This window comes from Quercus suber, unplaced genomic scaffold (assembly GCF_002906115.3).
Source record: "Quercus suber isolate HL8 unplaced genomic scaffold, Cork oak 2.0 scaffold_20, whole genome shotgun sequence".
NCBI classification, from domain to species: domain Eukaryota; kingdom Viridiplantae; phylum Streptophyta; class Magnoliopsida; order Fagales; family Fagaceae; genus Quercus; species Quercus suber.
In genome coordinates this window covers 1,737,691-1,761,703 of record NW_027069485.1, presented here as the reverse complement: position 1 = coordinate 1,761,703, position 24,013 = coordinate 1,737,691, and the positions used below count along the sequence as shown (strand labels likewise).

Here is a 24,013-nt window from a genome sequence, read left to right as displayed (position 1 = left end):
ACCTTCCGTCCAAATTTGTGTTCTTCCTTTGATTTGTTTCAGATGTTATTATGTTGATGGTATATTGCTCTTTAATTGATTGTAATGTGATATGATTTTTTATTTATTTAATTTTTTAAAATAAAATTTAATTGCCAGAGGTTATTAACACATAAACTATCACATCATTTTGTTAAAAACTTGTAATAGAAGGAGATGGTATCCCTGGCAGTAGTCTTTGAAAACACTAATTCATTCTTATGATCCAATATGAACAATGACAATGAGGAGTCCATGAAAGGTAGATCAAATAGGTCATTGTTCTAAAATTATTGCTGACAATGTAAATAACTATTCATGCATAACAAAAATTCATATATTACAACTCATAATTAAAACTATTAACCACAACAAAACGTGTATACTTTAGGTTCAACATATTGCCTTACTGTCGGTCCAAAAGACTAAATCATTACCCAATATTGTGCTAAATCACGGCTTACAAAGGTGATAGCAGACATGGCGTGTGGACTGCTTGAAGAGTATCAGAGGTTCATGGACACACAGGGACAGGACTAGGCTCCTACGTTTTGGTTCAATGTGTTTGCATGCGTTATGATTCTATAATTTACTGTAGCCATTTCTACTTTGGGCTGCTCCATGGGCCCACCCTTGTATGTATTTTCTTTACCATATAAATGCAATTCTATCGTCTTGGTTTCAAAAAAAAAAAAAAAAAAGGCTTGTGATCTCCCAAGTGGGAGACAAAGACCATTCTTATTGAGATAGGCCCATTTGGGCTTTGATTTGCGTGTAGCTGTTGTTGTGGCCCAAAAATTCATGTACATTTTCGCATAAAAATCTGGTTTTTTTTTTTTTTTAACAAAAAAATTCATTTATATTTTAGCATAAAAATTCTATTTTTTTTTTCCCTATTTTACATACTTTTCAAAATACGCAACATTAGCACACTTTAACCTAAAATGCCTAAGTCCAATGGGAATAAGCTCAACTATGTTATATTATCTACTCATTTTCCTCATCATTATTCAATATGAAACTTTACTAACACTTGTACACCTAACATTAGCAAGGACATCTGTGCATCCATTAGCCTCTCTATAGAAATGATTAAACCTACTTTATTCACATTCCTATTAGACACATACACTCATCTATAATAAGTCTTAAAAAAATATTAATGATCTTGCTTGGTTTAATAGTATCAATAGTGGTCAGAGAGTCAAGTTCAACTTCTATGAAAGTAGTACCCATCTTTGAGCGTCCTCAACTCAAGCTTGAAGGCTATTAGAAGTATTGGTTAAATAATTAAATTTATCATATCTCAAAAGTTTAAACTTTTAGGACAACTAGTAAGTTACCCGTGCGATGCATGGATAATTTTGTAATATTTTATGTAAAATGGCTTTGGATAATATTGTGTATATGTACTATAAAGAAAAAGTAAACTAAATTAGAGTAAAGAAACATATACATTTTAAGGTATTAAAAATTAGTTTAATAGCTTTATTGCATATTTGTACCCTTCTTAAGGTATGATTTTTTATTTATTTATTTATTTTTAAATCATGAAACCAAAAATAAATGCAAAAGAGTAACGGGACCATGAAAATTAACAAATTTGTGTTGTGTTCACATATTTCATACCATGAAATGAAAGTTTGTCCAACTCTCTAATCGTCTTCCCCTTATTGATAGTGCGACATTATGACATGGTTTGGACAAATGTGTATGCATGTGTCTTATAGATGATTTAAAATTGAACCATGGTAGAATATGGCTTTACATTGTGCACCAAATACTTTATAGTGAAACAGTGCATTTTATATAACAATCCACAACATTTTTGTGTCTCTCTATCTTTCTTCAAGGCCTTATCTGGTTAGTTATTATTATTAGTCCTTAATTATTATTTTTTTGCTTTTTTTAAAATACTAAAATGGTGGGTGTACTAAAAGACATGAAGAATAGAGAAAGGTGTGGTGTAAGTTTAGTAAATTAATGAGACATTAATAAGCTAACAGTAAAATAAGTTAATATGAACTTTTGGATAATAGTAAAAATACTTAATGAAAGAGGTAAAAAGAAAAAAAAAATGCACGAAGCAAAATTAGAGTGCCACTTGGCAAGACCTCATGCACTCCCGCATATGGTCTCTGCTTTTATATATATATTGATATTGATTAGTAATATAACATGGCATTAGAGTATGAGATTCTGAATTCGATCAATGTCTCATTTATTCTACCTCCCATTTAAATTTCCACGTGTTGGATCTCATCTATTAAAAGGTAATTTCGGCCCACACGTGAAGGGGAGTGTTACAAGTATTAGTTAAATGATTAAATTTACCATATCTCAAAAGCTTAAGTTTTTGGGACAATTGGTAATTTAACAAAGGCTTTGTCACACCATTGCTCGTGAAGACACTTTTAATCACATATCTCTATCACCTCTTTAGGTAGCCCCTCCTCCCGCAACATCGTGATTCCTTATAAAGAAGCCAATTTGTTTTTGGGAGGAGTGGGGGTATGTTGAACCTAACCGAAATTTCTTAATTTCATTTATTTTTTATTTTTTATAATAATATAATTACAATGGGAGGGGGTTTGAACAATAAGCATCTCTATTGAAAACACCAAAATGTATTAGTTAAGTTACAAGATTTTTAGCTAAATTACAATATATAAACAGTAAACACATCCAGATTTTAGCTGAAAAAAAGAAAAGAAAAAAGACAACGCCCGTGGTTCGCAATTCTTATCCATTTCACTTATATATATATATATATTCCCTGTGATATTTATATGACAATAGAAGGGCAAATATTGATTGACTTTTTCCTCGCAACAATCGTTCATATTAAGGTCTGGACCATGCGTTAAGATGGACCCCGCATGGACTTTGTATTTCTTACGTTAACCTCCAGCCAGAATTCCAGATGACACCGCCTATATATTTCCTTTGTTGTTAGCAAATAAATTCCGATTGAAATGCTCCCTATTTCTTCAACCTTTGTGGATGGATAGATGTATATCGACAACAAATCAGGTCAATGAAACTATCTGTATAAAAATTCAGCAAAAAAAGAAACTATCTGTATAAAAGAAATCTGCAGGAATCTATTTTGTTTATGTGATTTTGAAATAATATGTATAATGATTACACCAAATAGCTACCATGACAGGATCAAAAGAGAATCACCATTGGTAGCTACTAGCTAGAGAGTTATATCTATGTGAAAGCGATTTGAATTTATGGTATCATATGAAGCTCTTCATGTCCAATGTAGCCTAATCATTAAAAGCAAAACATATTTATAAAACGGAAACAAAGTTCCAAGGCAATATCTGTTTACATTCATTAAAAAAAGAAAAAGAGAGGCAACATCTGTTTACACAAGAAGTATTGAACCACTAAGATAAACCTTTTTTTTTGACAAAAAAAAAGCCTGCTATGATTCGCGAAATTATAGCACCATCCATAATAAAGTTTTTCATGGACAGCTACCTCTCATCAGGCCTAAGAGGAGCATTTGCCAGATCCTGTATCTCCATCTTACTCTTGATCACACATGACTTTCTAGTGTTATAATCTACTTTGTCCAAGTCCTCTGCGATACCCATGTACCCATACAGAATATGTTCCTCTACCTTTTCTCCTTGGTTTCCTGCATCCCAGCTTTTGCTGCTTTTACCATTGTTGGATGTTATTCTCTCAAAATCTACTCTACAGCGCTTATTTTCGTCAAAATACTGATGAAGCTTCTCTGCATCTCCTAGGCCAGTGAAAGTGCCCAAGAACTTTATGACCATAACACTTTTATCTGAGGGCCTCCCCAAGCACACTTTGATTCTTCCCCTTATAAAACCTTTCTCTGCCATAACAAGGCAAACCATTATAATACAGTATATGGCATTGTATTTAATTCTTTGATTTTTTGATCAATTTTCACTATTCACAGGCAAGCTGAATATTGTGATTGATTCAAATACTGCATATCATGAACATAAGCCATTAAAACAAAATAAATTTTGTCCTCATTATGTTGTGGTGATCAAGATTAGAAGAAACTCCTAACAAGTATAGCTTTATGCCTACTCAAATTTAATTTTCAACCAATAGTGTTATACAGAACAGGTCATACAAAGTCACTTACCTCTTAGAAAAGCCTCAACCTCTTCGACTTTAACAACCTTCCATTTTTGCGGATTACTGTCTGACATAGAAATGTTGTGGACGACAATGAGAGGAGGCCAGAGTATCAAATCCTCTTTCTGAGCGAAGGCTTCTGCATTGGGCAAGACCTCAGGAGACCATGTTATTGTGTCTTGTGGGACAACAGTATTCCATCCTAACAAAACACATATTGCTTTGTGAAGACCCAAGTGCTGTGATCTCAGCCCAACCTTGTGAGACATGAAGGCATGTGTTACCAGGCGTTGAGTATCCAAGAACTCCTTTGAATAGCTGAAACAATGTGCATTGTTAATTATAACAGTTTCAACAGAAACATGATTGAACAAATTAACTTCTGTCAATTAGTGGTATCCAATCTAACAATAGTAAAATACTACTTCAGTGGATCATTCAAACTACCTATTCTACATAGATTTCCAAAAATTATTATGAGCTTAAGAATATAATAGAAAATACACAATGCTACATATTAGACAATGAGAATAGGACATATATCAAATGAAAACTGAATTCAATTACCATCTAATGAAACTTGAAGTTTACACTTTCATAACCACTAAAATTTAAACTTAACAATGATATAGATTCAGGCAGCTAGAAATCTTTCCCAACCCCAACCAGCCCTTTATTAGCTTTCACTTACAGAAACTGATAGACCAGGGCTGAGGCAGGAGGGTGGCACAAAAAAGTTACTAAACCAATTCTTTAACACACTTGTAGATGACAATTAACAAATAATCCCACTACCAAGGGAGCTTGCACCTTAGCAAATCAATGGTGTTAAGCGGAGATTCCCTTTAAAAGAAATGACAATCTACACTATATCATAGTCAATCATGAAATGCGTCTCTCAGACTCTCACGAAGTCAAGGTCTCATGGCTTATAATGGGACAAACAAACTTCAGACAGTTGGCAACTTCAGTTTGGACCATTTGTACCTGCTTACTTTAAGCTTATCCTGTCCAGTCTGCCAACAAGAAATTTGAACATTTTCCGTTTTTCCTGTGGCATAATAATTGCTAATGTGAACATAATCTGACATCATATTCTTTTCATGTGTGCTTCAGATGAAAGATCACCAGTTAATACATAAAATCAATTAATTCCATGAGATTGTGTAAGCACCACATACAGAAAGAGCTTGGGTATGCCTTTGTCAATATATTTACTGACCCACAGACATGTAACATATTTAATTAAAATCCCTGCTTGCTAAGACATGTCATTGGATCTTGATGTTCAAAGTAATTTCTTGATATTCTCCAAAGACTCATAAATTCCACCGATGTTAGAGAGCAGGCCATGATAATTTGAGGAGGTAGTCGGGCTTATATTCTAGAAGTTTATAATAAAATAATTATTTGTGCAACCAGAAATATTGCACATGAAGCTACATCCATATATAGAGAGGCTTTTGGCCATTCTTTTTCTACTGATGCATTCATTTTCTCCAGTAATCATCTTAGAGGGAATTTGTAAAAGACTATGACTATTACATCCAAAACATCTAGTAAGTGATGCCAACCCCACTTAAACATACCCTCTCCCCCCACCGCACAAACCCAAAAAAAAGAAAAAAAGGGAGACAGAAAAATGCCCATTCTTTTTAGTTTAAAATAATATCTGGGACATTGATCATGTAAACCTTAGTTTAACATCAAGGATGTAAACAAGGTCCATTTTCCTAATTAATAAATTATAAAGAAAAGGGGATAGGGAAAAAGAGTCATAGAAGCGTTTATTGAATTGGAATTTCAACTCAATATGTATACAAAACATACATATGCCTATAGTGAAACCTAAACCAATATCCCACTCACTTGCAACTTAGTTGTCTTTACAACTATACCAAAATGGCTTTAGCATTACATACTAGTAGTAGTTACATATATACACATACAATGAGAGCGTGCATGCAACCCACCCTCTAGATTGTCTTCACCAAATATTAGACCTATTCCATAGTCCTTTACTCAATGAAACATCAAGGACAAAAAAATGGACAGCAGAAATCATCTAATGATTTTCACCATAATTGAACAACAAAAGGCACTTGAGCTAGAATTGTGAAGTCACTTCTAAGTAATGTTCACCAAAGGTTCATGCCCCAGTATGTGGAATTGATGCCACTAAGTCATCCATCTCCTAACACTATGCATAAACCTAAATAATAAAACAATTTTTGTTTCTATAATTGCAAGTAGCCAAGTTAAAACTTAAAATCCCAAGCAAATCCCAAACTAGAAAAGTCTTGAAGGTTAGTGCATACTCACTTGACTGCATTGGCAAGAGTACTGGCAAACTCCTGAATCAAATTATGAAAACAGGTGTTCCAGTTTTAGAAAGATAATAATGGAAAAGAAAACAGACCTTTTGCCACATACGATGCAGAAAAAACTACCAGCTTTTCCTTGCTCCTTGTATCTTCTTCGAACAGCTGGGTTTACATTCAACTTTTTACAGTACTTTAGGAAGGCTTCTTGTACCAGTTGCTTAAACTCCTTGGAGTCCTCAGATGGCTCAGATTCTAAGGGATTTACCCAATCTTCTGAAGGGTCACCATCATCCTCTTGTTCATCCTCATGATAATCATCATTTCTTTTCCAAACATTAGATTGCAGTTTCTGAAGACCACTTCTTCTATCAAAATGGTGCAAGTTATGTGAGCTCAGAAAACCAGTTCTTGGATGAGCCCTAGTATATCGACCACCGCGTTTATACAATCCTACTGAATGCCTTTGTGTCTGTGACAAAGAATCTTGAGATGATACCCAATTATCAGATGCAAAATCTTGACGATATTCTAGCCTATCATATATTCTCTTAGGCTTTCTGTATTCATTACGGTCCAATCCCACACTATTAGATGAATACAAAGCACTCATATCTTCATCAATCCATTCTTCACCACTATCGTATCGATCCTGAAGCCCTCTGGATGCATTCCATTTATTTGACATGATTTTCCTAGAATCATGCCCACTTAATTCTTCCTTGAAACTGAATTTTCTTTTAAGCATCCTATCTGATGGTTCGCTTAAGCCATGTTCGTCCATTCTCTGCATCCTTACAGAATGTCTATGACCATCTAAATCATATTTAGAAACTGGAGGGCTTTGCAGCCTCTCCTTCAGAAACTTTGGACCTGCATTTTTTCCAAAACCAAAATCTGCTCTCATATGCAATATTTGACGATCCTGTGATGCACCCAAATGTGAAGTTTCGTATTCTGGTGACAGTCTCCTTTCAAACTCAGCTTGACTACGTCTAGATCCCAAATATTCCCCACCTTGATTTGATGCATTTGACATTCTGTTTGTATCAAGGTATTCTGAAACTGTCTGCTTGTGTAAAGTAGAATGGTCCAATAAAGTACCCTTTCGGGGATTTCGATAAGAATCCTCAGTGATATTATCAACTCTGTTTACAGCATGGTGCATTATATTAGGTCTTGGCAAATCTCTATGATCATAATCGCTTCGTGCATGATCATAGTCTAGCGGAACTTGTGGAGGCATCATTCTATACAAGTCATCAGATGGATATCCACGGTCATCATTTGCTATTCCATATAGTTTTGGGTATGGATAATCTTCACACTCAGCCCTGGTGGGACTACATGCACCTCTCTGGTAATATGCCAGATTTCTTTGTCCAGCTTCAGGTTCTCCAGAAGAATCTATCAGTGGTCTTTCCTCATATGCATTAAAACCTAATGGATCTGCAAGTTTTCCACTGCTCCTTGAAAATTCACCTGAAGGAGGAGGCAGGTGCATGTCATCCCGATAAGAACCCAAAAACTCGCTCCTCAGCATCCGTGAAGAGGAGCTTGACAAATCAGCTAGGGGAGATGTGCCTGCAAAACCTTTGGAATGAGATGCTGACACAATGGGATATGGCATATCCCTCGATTGAAACATGGGTTTCTCTCCATCTTTATAGGAGTCCATGATTGGTAATTTATCCATAGCTATAGTGTCCTGATATTGAAGTCTTTCATGCTCAAACCGGCGTATATCAATACTTCGAGATGAAGATGATAGGTGCCCATCAGTTTCTCGATAATCTGAGGTGGGACCAAGATCCTGAGTCAACCGATATGATCCATGTGCTATGCCATCTTCCATTGCCATTGATTTCTGAGCCAACATCCCGTGTCCACCACCAGCTGCCAATCTGCTTTCACTAAAGTCTCTCTCTTTACCGATTCTAGAACTGTTATGCTCATATAATAAAACATGTTTAGACTTCAAGTTATCATCATCAACCTTAAAATCAGCATGATCACACAACTCATATCCCCGCCTCAACTCCATAGAAGGCACATAATTCCTACGCATAACAAGAGCATCATCATCAAACTGAGCCCTTTTCCTCACTTGCTCAAAAGGAGGCGACCTTGATCGTATCTGATCACCCCTACCCCCATTACTGCCACTCAAATGCCACTGATGATACTCCCTCCTTTCAATCGAACGACTCCTTCGACTCCCACCCGCTACCCGTCTAGACCCATCTAACCTATGAGGACTCATACTCCGCCGGGCGCGTGGAGACCGATCCAACGCCACCCGGCGTGGAGACCGGTCCAGCGCATCATGGCGTGCGCCATTATAAGGGTAGTCAGAACCCATTTCCAGTCTGTGTTGACCACGTAGCTTTGAAGCCGGAGATAGTGTTATAAATTCTTCACGCCTTCGTGATTGCATACTTAGCTATTGCTAATCAAAATTACACTGCTAAGTAATATAGAAGCTTTGATTTTTTTCTTTCTTTCTTTCTTTCTTTCTTTCTCTATCAATTTGAGATTTATACTATATTCAAAGCTTAAGATCAAATTCTATATGGAAAAAACACAAAAATACCCAAATCCAGAAACACAGAGTGAAAAGTGTTTCAAGCACAGTAGGATTGTGCCTGAAACCCTAACCCTAGAAAACTCTCACAAAAGACTGCAAACAGAGACGAAACAAAGAAAACCCTTTTCTGGGTTTTGATTATCCATGTCAGAAAGAGTGAAAAATCAGAGAAATTTCAAACCTTGCAGTGAGAATCCATGGCGTTGATATTTTGTGTGCACCACTGAATTTGATGCTTCTGTTTCTTTCTCCAAATTCATATATATCAGAGAATTCAGAAAGTACTTTTGTTGTTTTTTACTATTTTCTGAGAGAGAGAGAGAGAGAGAGAGTGTTTTTGTTTTAGGAAATTTGGTAAATTTTGTGGGATTGGAAGTATATATGAAGAGTTTTTAGGCAGAGAAGGTTAGCGAAACGTGGAGAGAGAAGTTTCTCTTTTCAGTGGTTACTTGTTTACTTCTTTCTTTCATCTGCTTTCTTACTTTGTGTTGTGCGCACTAACGAATTTTTGGGCTAGTGGGCTTGTGTGGGCGTATCTAGTGAGAGTGATTCCATGTTGCAATAGGACTCTCAAATAGTTTTTGTTTTGCCTTTGCTTTGCATCTCAACCGTCGCTTACTTCTTTGGGAAGCTTACGCCTATGAAAGGTGAGTTTAGTTCAACTTTTTATAAATGTGCATAAAATTTTTAAAAAATGCATAATAAAAAAGTATATTTTTAAAAAGTTGAATGTTTAGTAAAAACTGTTAAAAATTACTTTTTGAAAAAACTGAGTATTTGGCTAACACTTATAAAAGTAGCAGTTTGAGGGATAACTTATCAAAAATGACAATGTATATATAAGGGAGTTTATTTCATATATATATATATATTATTTTTTTTTTATGCGAGTTTGTTTCATACTTAAATCAACCACTTCATCATACTTAAATCAATTTTTCTCTTTCTAAAAAATTATTTTTTTCTCACCAATATTAGCTAATAATAACCTATCACTTAAGATTTATTGTGAAAATATTGTGATAAAAATTGATACTGATTTTAATTTTAATATACTATTAAAATTATTTTTTTCTCACCAATATTAGCTAATAATAACCTAGCCCTTAAAATTTATTGTGAAAATATTGTGATAACATTTCTTTCTTCTTTTTTCCCTCTTTTTTTATCCTCCACACATGACATTTCTTTCTTTCTTTTTTCCTTATTTTTTTCTCCTTCAAACACGTACCCTTACTCTTTTCTTTTTATCCTTCTTTCCTCCTTTTTTTCCTTGCCATTCCTCCAAATTCCAGAACGTTCCAGAGCTCTCCTTCTCTCTCTCTCTCTCTCTCTCTCTCTCTCTCTCTCTCTCTCTCTCTCTCTCTCTCTCTCTCTCTCTCTCTCTCTCTCCTCTTAGCACTTCGTCTATTGGTTCTTGGCGGAATTGATAATGTCCTTGGTTCTGGCGATGTAGAATCCATCAGAGTGCGCAACAAAGATGAGGCGGTGGAGTTCGGAGACGGCAAGTGGCTAAGAGGGAAGGGCTTGGAGATTGAAAATGGGGTCGGAGTCGGAGGGTTTGATTGGGAGGGGTTCGCCGATTTGATCGAAGTAGAAGTCAGTGTTGTTGACGCATTCACCTTCAATTTCGTCTTGTAATTCTATCATTTTGCTATATTCTGATGTTTTTTTTTTTTTTGTTTTGCATTTTGAGGAATTCTAATTTGCAAGGGATTGATTTTTTTTTTTTTTCCTTAGCTGATTTGGAAATTTGTTATAGATTTTTTTGTGTTTGGATTTGGAAATTTGTTATTGAGAGGGCAGAAGGCTGAGCAGAGAGATGAGAGCAATGAGGAATGGTGTGAAAGGGTAATTTGGTAATTGCCCTGTGAGTCCAACGGATATATTTCAAACGCGTACGGGGCTTTTTCCAAAATGGAGCTCTGAGCTCCTTTCCCACCTTGCGCATTTTTTTCACAAACCTAAAACGTAACTTTTTCCAAAAAGTTGCGTTTTATGCTGAATCAAATGGGCTTTGGACTCCAGCTTTCTTTAAAACATGCATTTCAGCTTCTAAAAGCTAAAACAAACGGGCACTAAATTGCAAATTACATCCCCTAAAGTTTGGGAGTTATTGAATTTTATACCTTAAAATTTCAAAATTTGGATTTTACTCCTTGATGTTAGGGGGTGTTTGGATTTTACACCCTGACAATTCAAAATTTGGATTTTAGCTCCTATATTTTAGGAGTGTTTGGATTTGACTCCATAAAATTTGGGAGTGTTTGAATTTTATACCTTAAAGTTTCATAATTTTAGGGTGCAAAATCCAAACACTCATAAACTTTAAGGAGTAAAATTCAAATTCTGAAACATTAGGTGTAAAATCCAGACACCCCAAACTTCAGGGGGTAAAATACAAATTCTGAAATTTCAGGGTATAAAATCCAATCATCCCCAAACATTAGGGGTGCAATTTGCAATTCACCATTTTTCTTTAAAGTTATTCTAAGATCACAACCTTTACCACATCATTTTTCACCACTATTTTATGTGGCAAATTATGATTGATTGTGTGCCATTTTTAATGAACTTACAAATTTTTTTTTCTATCAATCACAGTATGTCTATAACATTTTCACAACAAATTTTGGTAGCAGGTTGTTATTGGTTGTTATTAGCGGTTAAAAAAGTAATTTCAGTAATGAGTTCGAATTATAACCAATAACAAATTATCACTAAAGATTTGTTGCGAAAATACTATGAAATCTATATGATAATTGTAGCAAATGGTGTGGAAAATAGTATGATTATTTTTTAACTAAAACACTCTGATCGATTATCTTCACCATTTTCCTGTTATTTACGTTTCATAATTTTTATGTTAGCGCTTTATAATTGATTTTGTGTTCATATTTCTATTCGTAATCTAACTATTAGGTGTCATTCTTTTTTCTTTTTTTTAAAGAAATATTAGGTCTAAATTTTCTAAAATACATGAATTTTATTATTGTTGTAGGCATAAAAGTATATAATGAACCGTCAAATTACTAAAGGAAATTGACCCAATGTAAAACGAAATCAAACTTCAAGTGTTAAAATAAAAAATTTTGAAACGAAAAGGGCTATAATGAAAATAACAACCCAAATCTTAAGGGTTAGTGTACTTTAGTCTCTTTTTTTTAGAGTTGAATCTTTCATGTTTAGTTAAATTGTTGATGATGTGGTAAAATTCAACAGGCTCATTCAAAAAGATATAGATTAGATTTTAAATACGTCATGGTGTAGTTATTAAAAAACTTTAGAGGATTTTAATCACCAAGCATTTGGTTTAAGTGATACCTTAATAGTGATTAGTCTTTATTCATACGTGGTAAAAAAGAAAAAAAAAAAAAAAAAAACCCTAATAAATTGATAATGTTCAACGTGAAAGACTATTATTTTCTAAGATTCTCAATTGAAAGTGATTTCATCCTTGCTTTCTTGGCAAAGAGTAAGGGATAAGTGAAGAATATTCTATACCGTGTAAAGTTTGAAAAGATGAAGAAATCATGAAGTATCTAGGGAATATTCATATATTATTCTAGATTAAAAAAATACGATATCTCCATAAAAAGAAGGTTGAAAAATACACCAAGAGTGTTATAACTTTTTTATTTTTATTTTTGAGAATAAAGAGTTTTACAACTTAATTGATACTTTTTGATGTTTCTAATGAAATTATATATATATATATATGCACAATAGATTAAGTTATTTAAAGTAAAGGGATAATTACACATCACTTACCTGTGGTTTGAGCGAAAATCACTTTGCCTACCTGTGGTTTAAAAAGTATCACTTAACCCACATGTGGTATGTTTTGTTTGTTTTTCGTAACCCACCTCTGTTAAAATCAGGAGTAAATAGGTATTTTTGCTCAAATTTTATGTCTCTCTCCTCCTAAAACAAAAAATAGCACAAAATGCAAGAGAAACAAGATCAAAAGGAAGGTTTTGTGAAAATTAATATTTGGATGACAAGAATGTGATGATCATTGTGGCTTAAGGCGTGGTGGCTGTGTTGGTGAAATTGCTTGATTCGAGCTCGTTCAAGATGAAAGAGAAAGCTGTGAGTTTGATTTCGAGGATTTCATTGGTGGATTCAAGCAAGCACGTGGTGATTGATGAGAGTCTTTTGATTTTGAACCATTTGTTGAGAGTTTTGGACTTTGGGAGTGCTTTTGCTAAAGAAAAAGCATGTGTGGCACTTCAAGTTTTGACCTTTAGCAAAGAAAATGCACGGGCTATTGGTTCTCGAGGTGGGATATCGTTGTTGTTGGAGATTTGTCAAGTGGGTACTCCTGGTTCTCAAGCTTTTGCAACTAGGGTTCTGAGAAATCTTGCTTTGTTTAGTGAAATTAAAGAGAATTTCATTGAGGAAAATGGGGTTGGTGTTCTTTTGGGGGTTGTGAATTCTGGGACTGCTTGGCTCAAGAAAATGCAATTGGGTGTTTGTGTAATTTGGTTTATGATGATGAAAGTTTTAAGCTTTTGGTTTTTAGGGAAGATGGGGTTCAGTGTTTGATGATGAAAGTGCTCATGTGATTGGTGACTACATTTTTGGATTTTCCTGTCCTAGCATTTCTAGGCTCTTCATGCTTCCAAACATAAACTTGAGAATCTTCACTTGTAGTAAAAATATATTTCCCATATTGACTAAAAGAAACTAAAATTTGGCTGCTTGGATTTCGAAAACCTGCTATATATCCAACCAACAAACCCATTACCATAACCAGAAAAAGGTTAAAACACACTAGCTAAAAGGTAGAGACTTCTGCTCCTATGATTATGAAGATACCTTTGAATTTTTTTAGTGACATCAGGACCATCCAAAATTCTAATCCGTGAATCAGCTAAAGTAACTAGCACTTGAGATGGATTTCCTGGGGCAAACTGTTCATATACAAAGTTACTTGGCTCTTAGGCACATAGCACCACAAGAAAACAAAAAGGGGACAGAACTTGAAACTAAAAAGTATAATTACCTGGAACCCAATAATCTTTTAGCTTGAGATTTATTGAAGTAGCGATAGAACTGTTATATTGGTTCTTTTTCATTTTCTATTTGTGATGGAGTTAGCCAAAGGGTTGAGGGAGGCAATGGGAGTTAGGCTTTTTATTTTTTTGGGTATGTTCTTCATGTTCAAAATTTGTGTGAATGGAGAGAGAGACAAATACCACTTTTTGATCTTGTTTCTCTTGCATTTTTGCTCTATTTTTTGTTTTGGGAGGAGAGAGACATAAAATTTGAACAAGAATACCTATTTACCCCTAATTTTAACAGAGGTGGATTACGGAAAACAAACAGAACATACCACAGGTGGGTTAAGTGATACTTTTCAAACCATGGGTAGGCAAAGTGATTTTCGCCCAAACCACAGGTGAGTTATGTGTAATTACTCCTAAAGTAAAAGACTTGAAGTAAAATGCTGAAAATAAGAAAGCTTTAAAATAAAAAATAAGTTTTCAATAATAGATTAAAACACTTACAGGAGATAGTAGATACAAGGCTTTGAACAGAAATGGAAAAAGGTTACAAGCTTAGAAAGTAATCTAGAAGCTATATGGAATATGAAATTAGGAAAATTGAGTGATGACTTAACCTGAAAGGGACATCCCCTTTATAGGCAAAATAAAACACTATTTAATCAGTGAATAATGAACAGTAAAATGGACTTTTTCACTATTCATCGCATGTCAGCAAAATTGTAGCATGTGCTATTCAGAGGGAATCATCCACCGTGGGGAACAGCTAGAGCAAGAGCCGTACTCTTATCAGGGAATCAAAACAGCTTTAGTAACTTTAGTAGGGAGTCAATGCAGATCAGCAACTTTATATATATATATATATATGCACACACACACACACTATATAACATATATATCATGAATAATAAACAATGAAAATGTACTTCAAGATATGGAAAAATTCACATAATTCCCTCTCTTTAGTCTTTTCAATTGTGTTATAGTGTGGGTTCCAGTTAGATCAACTGGTAAAGTCTTGAATGATTGAATAAGAGATTTGAGGTTTAATCACTGTTTAGATCAATAACCGATTGGTGTCTTAATTTAATGATAAAGAGCTATCATTAGGAGAGAACATAAGTTGAAACTCTAAAAAAAAAAAATTGTGTTATGATGGGACAATTGAGGTCAAAACATGAGAGTGAAAAATTCCCAGTGTCCGCAATAAGAATCTATAATAAATAAATAAAACAATAAAACCTGACCAAAACTCACTGTTAGAGCATCCACAGCAGATGTGTCAAATGTGCCAAATGCCAAACATTTGACATATTTGGCACACCAAACACAAAAAACGGAGTATTATCAGATGTATTAAATGTGTCAAATGTTTGTAACATGCTACAATACTGTCTCAAATTTGAGACGGTACGGACAACAATTGCAAAATATATATTGTTATTTTATTCCCATTTTCTCTCTCCTCATCACAAATATCTCTCTCTCTCCGTCTTCTCATCTCTGTTTTCTCTATTCGTCTTCCACAACATGCTAATCACTAAAGGCCACCACTTGATGCCGCCAATCTCACTAAAGACCACCACTTGACACCGCTGATCATCTGTTTTCTCTATTCCGCTTCGGGTTTTTTTTTTTTTTTTTTTTTTTTTTTTTTTTTTTTTTACCTATCTAAAATACGAAAACCAAAAAATCTAGAATAAATGAATCGTGTAAAAAAAAAAGTGCTTCACAATTTATACCTAATAGTATCCTTACAAATTTTTTTAAAGAGTTAACAAAATATAAAAATGACTATCAATAGTATTTAAATTATATATATAAGAATTATATTATGCATCTTATTATATATTTTTAAGTGCATCCATGCATATGTATAAGGTTACAAGCTAATTGAGTAATCATTTTTGTTGCAATTTCTCTCAACTCTAAACTCAAGCTACTCAATTCTCTTATATAAGCAAAATAATGTTATTCATATCCTATTGGCTCTTAAACCCAGCCGCCACCCCACCCACCCCAACACACACATATATATATATATGAAAAAATAGATTTTAGAACAAAAAAATAATAATAAAAATCAACTTTGAAAACAATTTTACAAAATCATAAATTCATGACTAAACCATACCAAGTAGGTAAAAGCCTGCCGTCATTCTTTGTCCTTTCCCTCTCACCGATCTCTTTGTTTTTGATCTATTTGAAAATTGAAATGCCTTTAATTATGCGATATTTTTCTCACTATCAAGTAGGAGCATCCGTAGCAGCTGTGTTATAAAAAATGTCATTTTGACACATAAAAAGTCTACTTTATTATTTTACCACATCATTTTACAATATCTCAGTTATCAGATGTTTTATTATTCAATTCTATACATTAAAATAATATATTAAATTCCTCCCCCATCATCGTCATCATCATCAACCACAACAACAACAACAACTACAACAACAACCAGAAAAATTGTTGTGGCCACAATCACCAGAAGAAGGAAAAAAAAAAAAAAAAAAAACCACCAATTCGCCCATCACCAGCCAACCCACCCACCACCACTGATCCGCCCATCACCATCTCAACGCACCCACCGCCATTTCCCACAACCCACGAAACTCAACCCACCCACCACCAATTTGCCCATCCGATCCCACCCATTGCCCAACCCACCCATCAAACCACAGCCAAAAAAACGTGAAAAAAAAAAAAAAAAAAAAAAAAAAAAAAAAAAAAAAAAAAAAAAAAAAAAAAGACGAANTAGTTTTTTTTTTTTTTTTTGCGTAGATTTCATTTTGCAATCCATTTTTGCATATTTTGCTTCTAAATGAAGAATAAGGACAAGTCTTCTTTTATTGCAACAATCGTCACTGACAATCCAACAAATGTTTTGCAATTTTTGCAAATGTCTTGGCCATAATATTGAGACTTGCTATCAATGTAACAAATCAGCTATTTCCATTTCTGTTGCTATTGTTGCTAACACTGAGAGTATCCAACCAATGGCTCCCATCTTTGCAAAGTCCAAGTCTTTTGGATCCACTATCACCATTTCCACTATTAACCTTCAAAACATCATCACTAATACCATTCATATGATTGGTAATGCATATTACTCCTCTTCTCTCTCAGTTTCATCTTGTATGTCTCCTTCCTCTTGGCTTATGGATTCTGCTTGTTGTAGCCACATGATACCTCACTCATCTTTATTTTCTCAACTAAAACCTACACCACACCCTCTTAATATTCGCAGAGCTAATGGTTCCACAATGTTTGGTCATAATATAGGTTCTATCTTGACCTCCAACCTCTCGGTTCCTAGGGTCTTTAATGTTCCTAACCTTTCTTACAATTTTTTTTTTTGTGGGACAATTTGCTGAGTTGGTTTATCGCGTTACCTTTGTTTATTTTGGGTGTATTATGCAAGATTTAAAGACGGAACAGGAGCTTGGGACTGGTCCCAGAGTTGGGTGTATGTTTCCCATGGACAACCTTCGTCTTCCACCTATTGCTCTTGTTTCTGTTGCTACTCCTGTTTCTTCTATTCCTTCCTTTGTACTTTGGCATGCTTGACTTGGTCAAGCATCTTCCTCTTGTGTACAACACTTAGCTTTTAGAGGTCTGTTAGATTCAGTGTCCATTGAAAATTTTGATTGTGTTTCATGTTAATTAGGAAAATAACCAATTTTGCCTTTCAATACTAGTGAATCAATGTCCACTGATATATTTGACCTAATTCATTCTAATGTTTGGGGCCTTCCTCTATCTCTGATATTGGTGGATCTCGATATTTTGTTGTCTTTGTTGATAATTATTCCTACTATAGTTGGATTTTTCATATAAAACAGTGTTTTAAATTATTGCAAGTATATTCTAATTTTGCAAAAATGGTTGAAACTCAATTTTCCAAACGAATCAAAATTTTTCGATTTGATAATGCTTTTGAATACACTCATTTCGCTGGTCATTGAGTCCTGAAATTTTTTGTGTCGGGTTCGCAAGTTAGCAACTTGCGAAATGCCTAGAATCAACTTTTTAAAGGGCAATTTGTGGGACATTTGTTTTAAACTTCTCCCATCTTCTCCAAAACTCTTATTTTAATGTCTCTACATCAAAACGCAACTAAATTCAATTGTTTTTCATTCCATTAACATCTCTAAGGTAATCTTTAACTATTTTCATTTATTTGAATCCTTGGATTATGTTTTTGGGGCGTTTGTGTTCATAGATGAGATTTTCTCAAATGGGGGTTGGAAAACTTGAATTTTGTTAAATTTTTGTATGAGATTTGTTTCTTTTGTTGATTTGGTTTGGATGTTGGCCCTTTGTAGCATTTAGAACATGTATTAAGGGTAGATTTTACCATGTTTATGCATTTCACTATATATAGGGTGTTAGTGTGCATGCTTGATATTTGATGAATTGCTTCTTAGGAATTTTCTCACTCGTTTGGACTTTGATGAGCACAAAACTTTGGGGTTTTTCATATTTCCTCTTTAAGAACATGTTTGGTTTATTCGTTGTGTATTTTACACACCTTGCCCCACATGTACATTTCTCATGTCTTGTTCATGTGTTGCACATAGTCACCACATGCACACACCTTTGCTACCCTTGCCATGCCTTAATCTATATCCTGTTTCCTCATCCTTACCTTTGCTACTTTGAGATAGAGAGAGACAGAGATTGATAAACAATTTTATGAAAAAGAAAAAGTTTGACAATACGGGCAATAAATTCCCAACAATTTTTTATTTATTTTTTTTTTTTTAGAATGGGCCGTAATCAAAAGAAATAAATGTTACCATTGGAGATGTAGGCTATAACCTATACCCGAAGCGTTTGAGAGAGAGAAAGAGCAATGGAGGCTTTTGAGAGAGAGAGAGAGAGAGAGAGAGAGAGAGTTATCAACAATGGAGTCTTTTGAGAAAATAGGAGAAAAAGAACCATCTTGGAATAGCGATTTTCATGTAGTAGGGTATTTTTAATTTCAATTGAATTTTTTAGGGTTTTTTTCCCTAAACAAATTGAACATGTTCTATTTAATTAAATTTAATTTTTTTAGGGTTTTTGTTTTTCCTCTAAAATGTTTTTCTATTTGTCTTGAAATTGTGGATTTTGAAATCTGAATGTGTAATGATTTTGTTAATTTTTTTTCTTAATGTTGGATTTAAAAAAAATAAAAAATTATGAAATTTGCAAGTATAATCTTTTAGATTAATTGCAAATCTGCAAGTGTGTTGGTTTTATTGTTTACTATGCTTGGTTTTTTTGGGTTGGGGTTTGCATGTTGAATTCCATTCTTGAAAATTAATTGAGAATCTGTTTTTTGGGGTTTTCTTGAAGGAAATAATAGAAAGGCAAAGAGGGTTGGCTGATTCTCTCTCTCTCTCTCTCTCTCTCTCTCTCTCTCTCTCTAATGATATAATTTTCTATCTAAAATTATATGTTTGTTCTATATTGCTTTCTCTTGGATTGATTAAGTATCAAAAATAATTTGTAATCCCTCTCTTCTTTTCTAATCCACTGCTTTTGGGTTTTTATTCTATTGCTTTGTATCACAGTGTTTGTTGCATATTCCTTAGTTTTATAAGGTTGTGATTGATTCCGATGTGGTCTTTGTGACTTTTGCCATTGCTTTTGGGTCTTTATTCTATTACTTTAGTTAAACTATTATGTACATGGTGTTAGGACATTGTGAGAATTGTTAGAAACAAATGTTATGTAATTTGGAAATTATTTGACAAAATGCACTTTACTTGTAATTGGATATATCTAAGATGGGTTTAGTACTTCAAGAAACAAGTGTTTCAAGTTTAGTATTGAAGCCATGCAAGTTTGAACAAGAAACAAGTGAAGAAGTGCTATTTATTAAAGCTTGACAGATGTCTCGACAGAATCCTTTCTATCGAAGGTTTAATGTTGAAGCTCGACAGAAGTTGAATTTGTCGAGAATTATGAAATTAGAATTTTCAGATCTATTTCACGCATATCCATGAGTATTTGTGTAGGGTTTCTTTTTAACAACCCTAGACATATATAAGGATTATTTTAAGGGCCATCACGTTGATGCAAAGTGAGGCAAAGGTTGTTGCAATTGTTGTTACAACCATATTGTGATCAAAGACACTCTTGCCCTAGTTTATCATATTCTTTGTAGAAGCTACTGCATCTTTGTGCCAAGGGTTTTGTAACCAAGGAGCTTCCTGAACTTTATTGTGGATGAACTAAAGAACTTTGCAACCTAACATCTTCCTCAAGTTGTGTGTTAGTACATATTAGGATCCTTCATCATTGGTTAGTCACGTACTGGAATTTGTGCATTGAACGGAGAGATTGCCACTACATTACAAGTCCAATTAGGTATTGGAGTAAGATTTCAATTGTAGGTTGGTATTAGGTACTGGAATTCTTTTTACTTGTAACCGCTTGTTTTAATAATAATGGATTCTCGGAGTGGTGACCTTAAATTTATCTAGTGGGTTTTGCCTCGGTGGTTTTTTCCATTCATAAACAAATTACCTGTGTCAAATTTATTTTCCGCTACATTTAACTTAGTTGACGATTTGTTTGTGCTACCACGCTATTCATGTTAAATTGACTTAATTAATTCACTTGGGTAATTAATTAATTAATTTGCCAAAAGGGGTCAATACGTTTTTGGCCTATCAAGTGGTATCAGATGGGCACACTCTAATAAAGTTTAATCTCTACTGTGTGATCCATTGACCCCTGTTTGTCATAGAGAGAGGACAATCTCTTATTATACCTCCTTTATTTGATGACGCTAACTATGCATACTAGAAAGTACACATGAGAGCTTTCTTGCAGTCTTTAGATGAGAAGGTGTGGCAAGAGACTGGCTTGGACTAAGCTAAAGGAAGCATCGGCTGATTGGGATGATGCAAAGAACAAAGTGGCAAACTTTAACAGCAGAGCATTGAACACCATTTTCAATACGGTCAGGAATGATGGGTTCAAGAAAATATCCTTGAGTGAAATTGCAAAGGAAGCATGGACCATCCTTCCAGACAACCTATGAAAGGACTAAGGCTGTCAAGGATTAAAAACTCCAAAGCTCACTACTAGCTTTGAGGAGATAAAGATGGAAAAGGATGAGTTTTTTGATGAGTTCTATGCCAAATTGAAGGACATAGTCAACTCAACCTTCAATCTTGGGGAAACTATTCCCGAACCCAAGGTTGTAAGAAAGGTGCTAAGATCTCTGCCTGAGAGATTTCATGCCGAAATCACTGCTATTGAAGAATCAAAGGATATTACTCTATTCCTTTGATAGAGTTGGTTGGCAATTTGCAAACCCATGAATTGGGTTTGACTAAAATTGGGAAAGGAAACAAAAGTAAAAGCATGACATTAATTCTCGTAGTACAAGTAATTTTTAAGGTAGATCAACACCTACTATTCTGGAAATTAATCTAGTACAGACTCACAAGCAAAACCACCCATTTGTATTGTAAATCTAGTTTTTGGATTCTACATTCTTGCTCAGCTCCTCAAGTTTCTTCATCCTCAGTTTCTCACTCTCTGTCAGCAACTGGAAATAAGATCACAAACAAGACAATTAAAAAGAAAAACAAAAATGGGTTAGAAAAAACTGTAAAGAAGAAATCCAAGAGGAGCATCTTTTTTTCTTTTTCTTTTTTGGTGGGGGGGGAGGTGTTGGGGGATAAAAAGAGGAGCATCATTTAGAATGTTGTAATTTTCATTGTAAAATGTCAAGTTTGTAACTGACCTCCATTAATGTGGCTATTAGCTGAGTTTTTTCTTTGTTCTTTTCTTGGAAAGCTTCCAGGGCTTCTTTATATTCTTTCTCCTATAGCCAACCAATCAACATGCAAAACTCATAGTGATAATTAAACTATATAATATAACTTTCCAAAAACTAGAGAAAAAAAAGAAAGATACATGCGATGTGCAAGCTAGGATATACTTTCTCAAAAGACTCCATTGTTGATAACTCTCTCTCTCTCTCTCTCTCTCTCTCTCTCTCTCTCTCTCTCTCTCAAAAGCCTTCATTGCTCTTTCTCTCTCTCAAACGCTTCGGGTATAGGTTATAGCCTACATCTCCAATGGTAACATTTATTTCTTTTGATTACGGCCCATTCTAAAAAAAAAAAAAAAAAAAAAATTGTTGGGAATTTATTGCGCATTTTGTCAAACTTTTTCTTTTTCATAAAATTGTTTATCAATCTCTGTCTCTCTCTATCTCAAAGTAGCAAAGGTAAGGATGAGGAAACAGGATATAGATTAAGGCATGGCAAGGGTAGCAAAGGTGTGTGCATATGGTGACTATGTGCAATGCATAAACAAGACATGAGAAATGTACATGTGGGGCAAGGTGTGTAAAATACACAACAAATAAACCAAACATGTTCTTAAAGAGGAAATATGAAAAACCCCAAAGTTTGGTGCTCATCAAAGTCCAAACGAGTGAGAAAATTCCTAAGAAGCAATTCATCAAATATCAAGCATGCACACTAACACCCTATATATAGTGAAATGCATAAACATGGTAAAATCTACCCTTAATACATGTTCTAAATGCTACAAGGGGCCAACATCCAAACCAAATCAACAAGAGAAACAAATCTCATACAAAAATTTAACAAAATTCAAGTTTTCCAACCCCCATTTGAGAAAATCTCATCTATGAACACAAATGCCCAAAAAACATAATCCAAGGATTCAAATAAATGAAAATAGTTAAAGATTACCTTAGAGATGTTAATGGAATGAAAAACAATTGAATTTAGTTGCGTTTTGATGTAGAGACATTAAAATAAGAGTTTTGGAGAAGATGGGAGAAGTTTAAAACAAATGTCCCACAAATTGCCCTTTAAAAAGTTGATTCTAGGCATTTCGCAAGTTGCTAACTTGCGAACCCGACACAAAAAATTTCAGGACTCAATGACCAACGAAATGAGTGTATTCAAAAGCATTATCAAATCGAAAAATTTTGATTCGCTTGGAAAATTGAGTTTCAACCATTTTTGCAAAATGAGAATATACTTGCAATAATTTAAAACAATGTTTTATATGAAAAATCCAACTATAATGGGAATAATCATCAACAAAGACAACAAAATATCGAGATCCACCAATATCAGAGATAGAGGAAGGCCCCAAACATTAGAATGAATTAGGTCAAATATATCAGTGGACATTGATTCACTAGTATTGAAAGGCAAAATTGGTTATTTTCCTAACTGACATGAAACACAATCAAAATTTTCAATGGACACTGAATCTAACAGACCTCTAAAAGCTAAGTGTTGTACACAAGAGGAAGATGCTTGACCAAGTCAAGCATGCCAAAGTACAAAGGAAGGAATAGAAGAAACAGGAGCAGCAACAGAAACAGGAGCAATAGGTGGAAGACGAAGGTTGTCCATGGGAAACATACACCCAACTCTGGGACTATAATACACCCAAATAAACAAAGGCAACGCGATAAACCAACTCAGCAAATTGTCCCACAAAAAATAAATTGTAAGAAAGGTTAGGAACATTAAAGACCCTAGGAACTAAGAGGTTGGAGGTCAAGATAGAACCTATATTATGACCAAACATTGTGGAACCATTAGCTCTGCGAATATTAAGAGGGTGTGGTGTAGGTTCAAGTTGAGAAAATAAAGATGAGTGAGGTATCATGTGGTTGCAACAAGTAGAATCCATAAGACAAGAGGAAGGAGACATACAAGATGAAACTGAGAGAGAAGAGGAGTAAGATGCATTACCAATCATATGAATGGTATTAGTGATGATGTTTTGAAGGTCAACAGTGGAAATGGTTATAGTGGATCCAAAAGACTTGGACTTTGCAGAGATGGGAGCCATTGGTTGGATACTCTTAGTGTTAGCAACAATAGCAACAGAAATGGAAATAGCCGATTTGTTACATTGATAGCAAGTCTCAATATTATGGCCA

At 34.4% G+C, this 24,013-nt stretch overlaps 2 protein-coding genes and 1 long non-coding RNA gene across 3 annotated transcripts; 1 reads left to right on the top strand and 2 right to left on the bottom strand.

Moving 5' to 3' along the window:
- Positions 1 to 3,300: 3,300 nt before the first annotated feature.
- Positions 3,301 to 9,555, bottom strand: LOC111999916 (uncharacterized). Its single transcript, XM_024032022.2, has 3 exons — positions 6,572 to 9,555; positions 4,160 to 4,470; positions 3,301 to 3,877 (listed from the first exon to the last, which is right to left on the bottom strand). The coding sequence occupies exons 1-3, from the start codon at positions 8,908 to 8,910 to the stop codon at positions 3,507 to 3,509; spliced, it is 3,021 nt and encodes a 1,006-aa protein (XP_023887790.2). The 5' UTR covers positions 8,911 to 9,555; the 3' UTR covers positions 3,301 to 3,506.
- A 3,582-nt stretch (positions 9,556 to 13,137) lies between these two features.
- Positions 13,138 to 13,608, top strand: LOC111999915 (uncharacterized). The gene has a single exon (XM_024032021.2). It carries the CDS (start codon positions 13,138 to 13,140, stop codon positions 13,606 to 13,608), a length of 471 nt encoding a protein of 156 aa, XP_023887789.2.
- Positions 13,609 to 21,414: 7,806 nt separating this feature from the next.
- Positions 21,415 to 21,962, bottom strand: LOC136062980 (uncharacterized). Its single transcript, XR_010624700.1, has 2 exons — positions 21,818 to 21,962; positions 21,415 to 21,619 (listed from the first exon to the last, which is right to left on the bottom strand). It is a non-coding gene; the product is annotated as an uncharacterized LOC136062980 (long non-coding RNA).
- Positions 21,963 to 24,013: the final 2,051 nt, after the last annotated feature.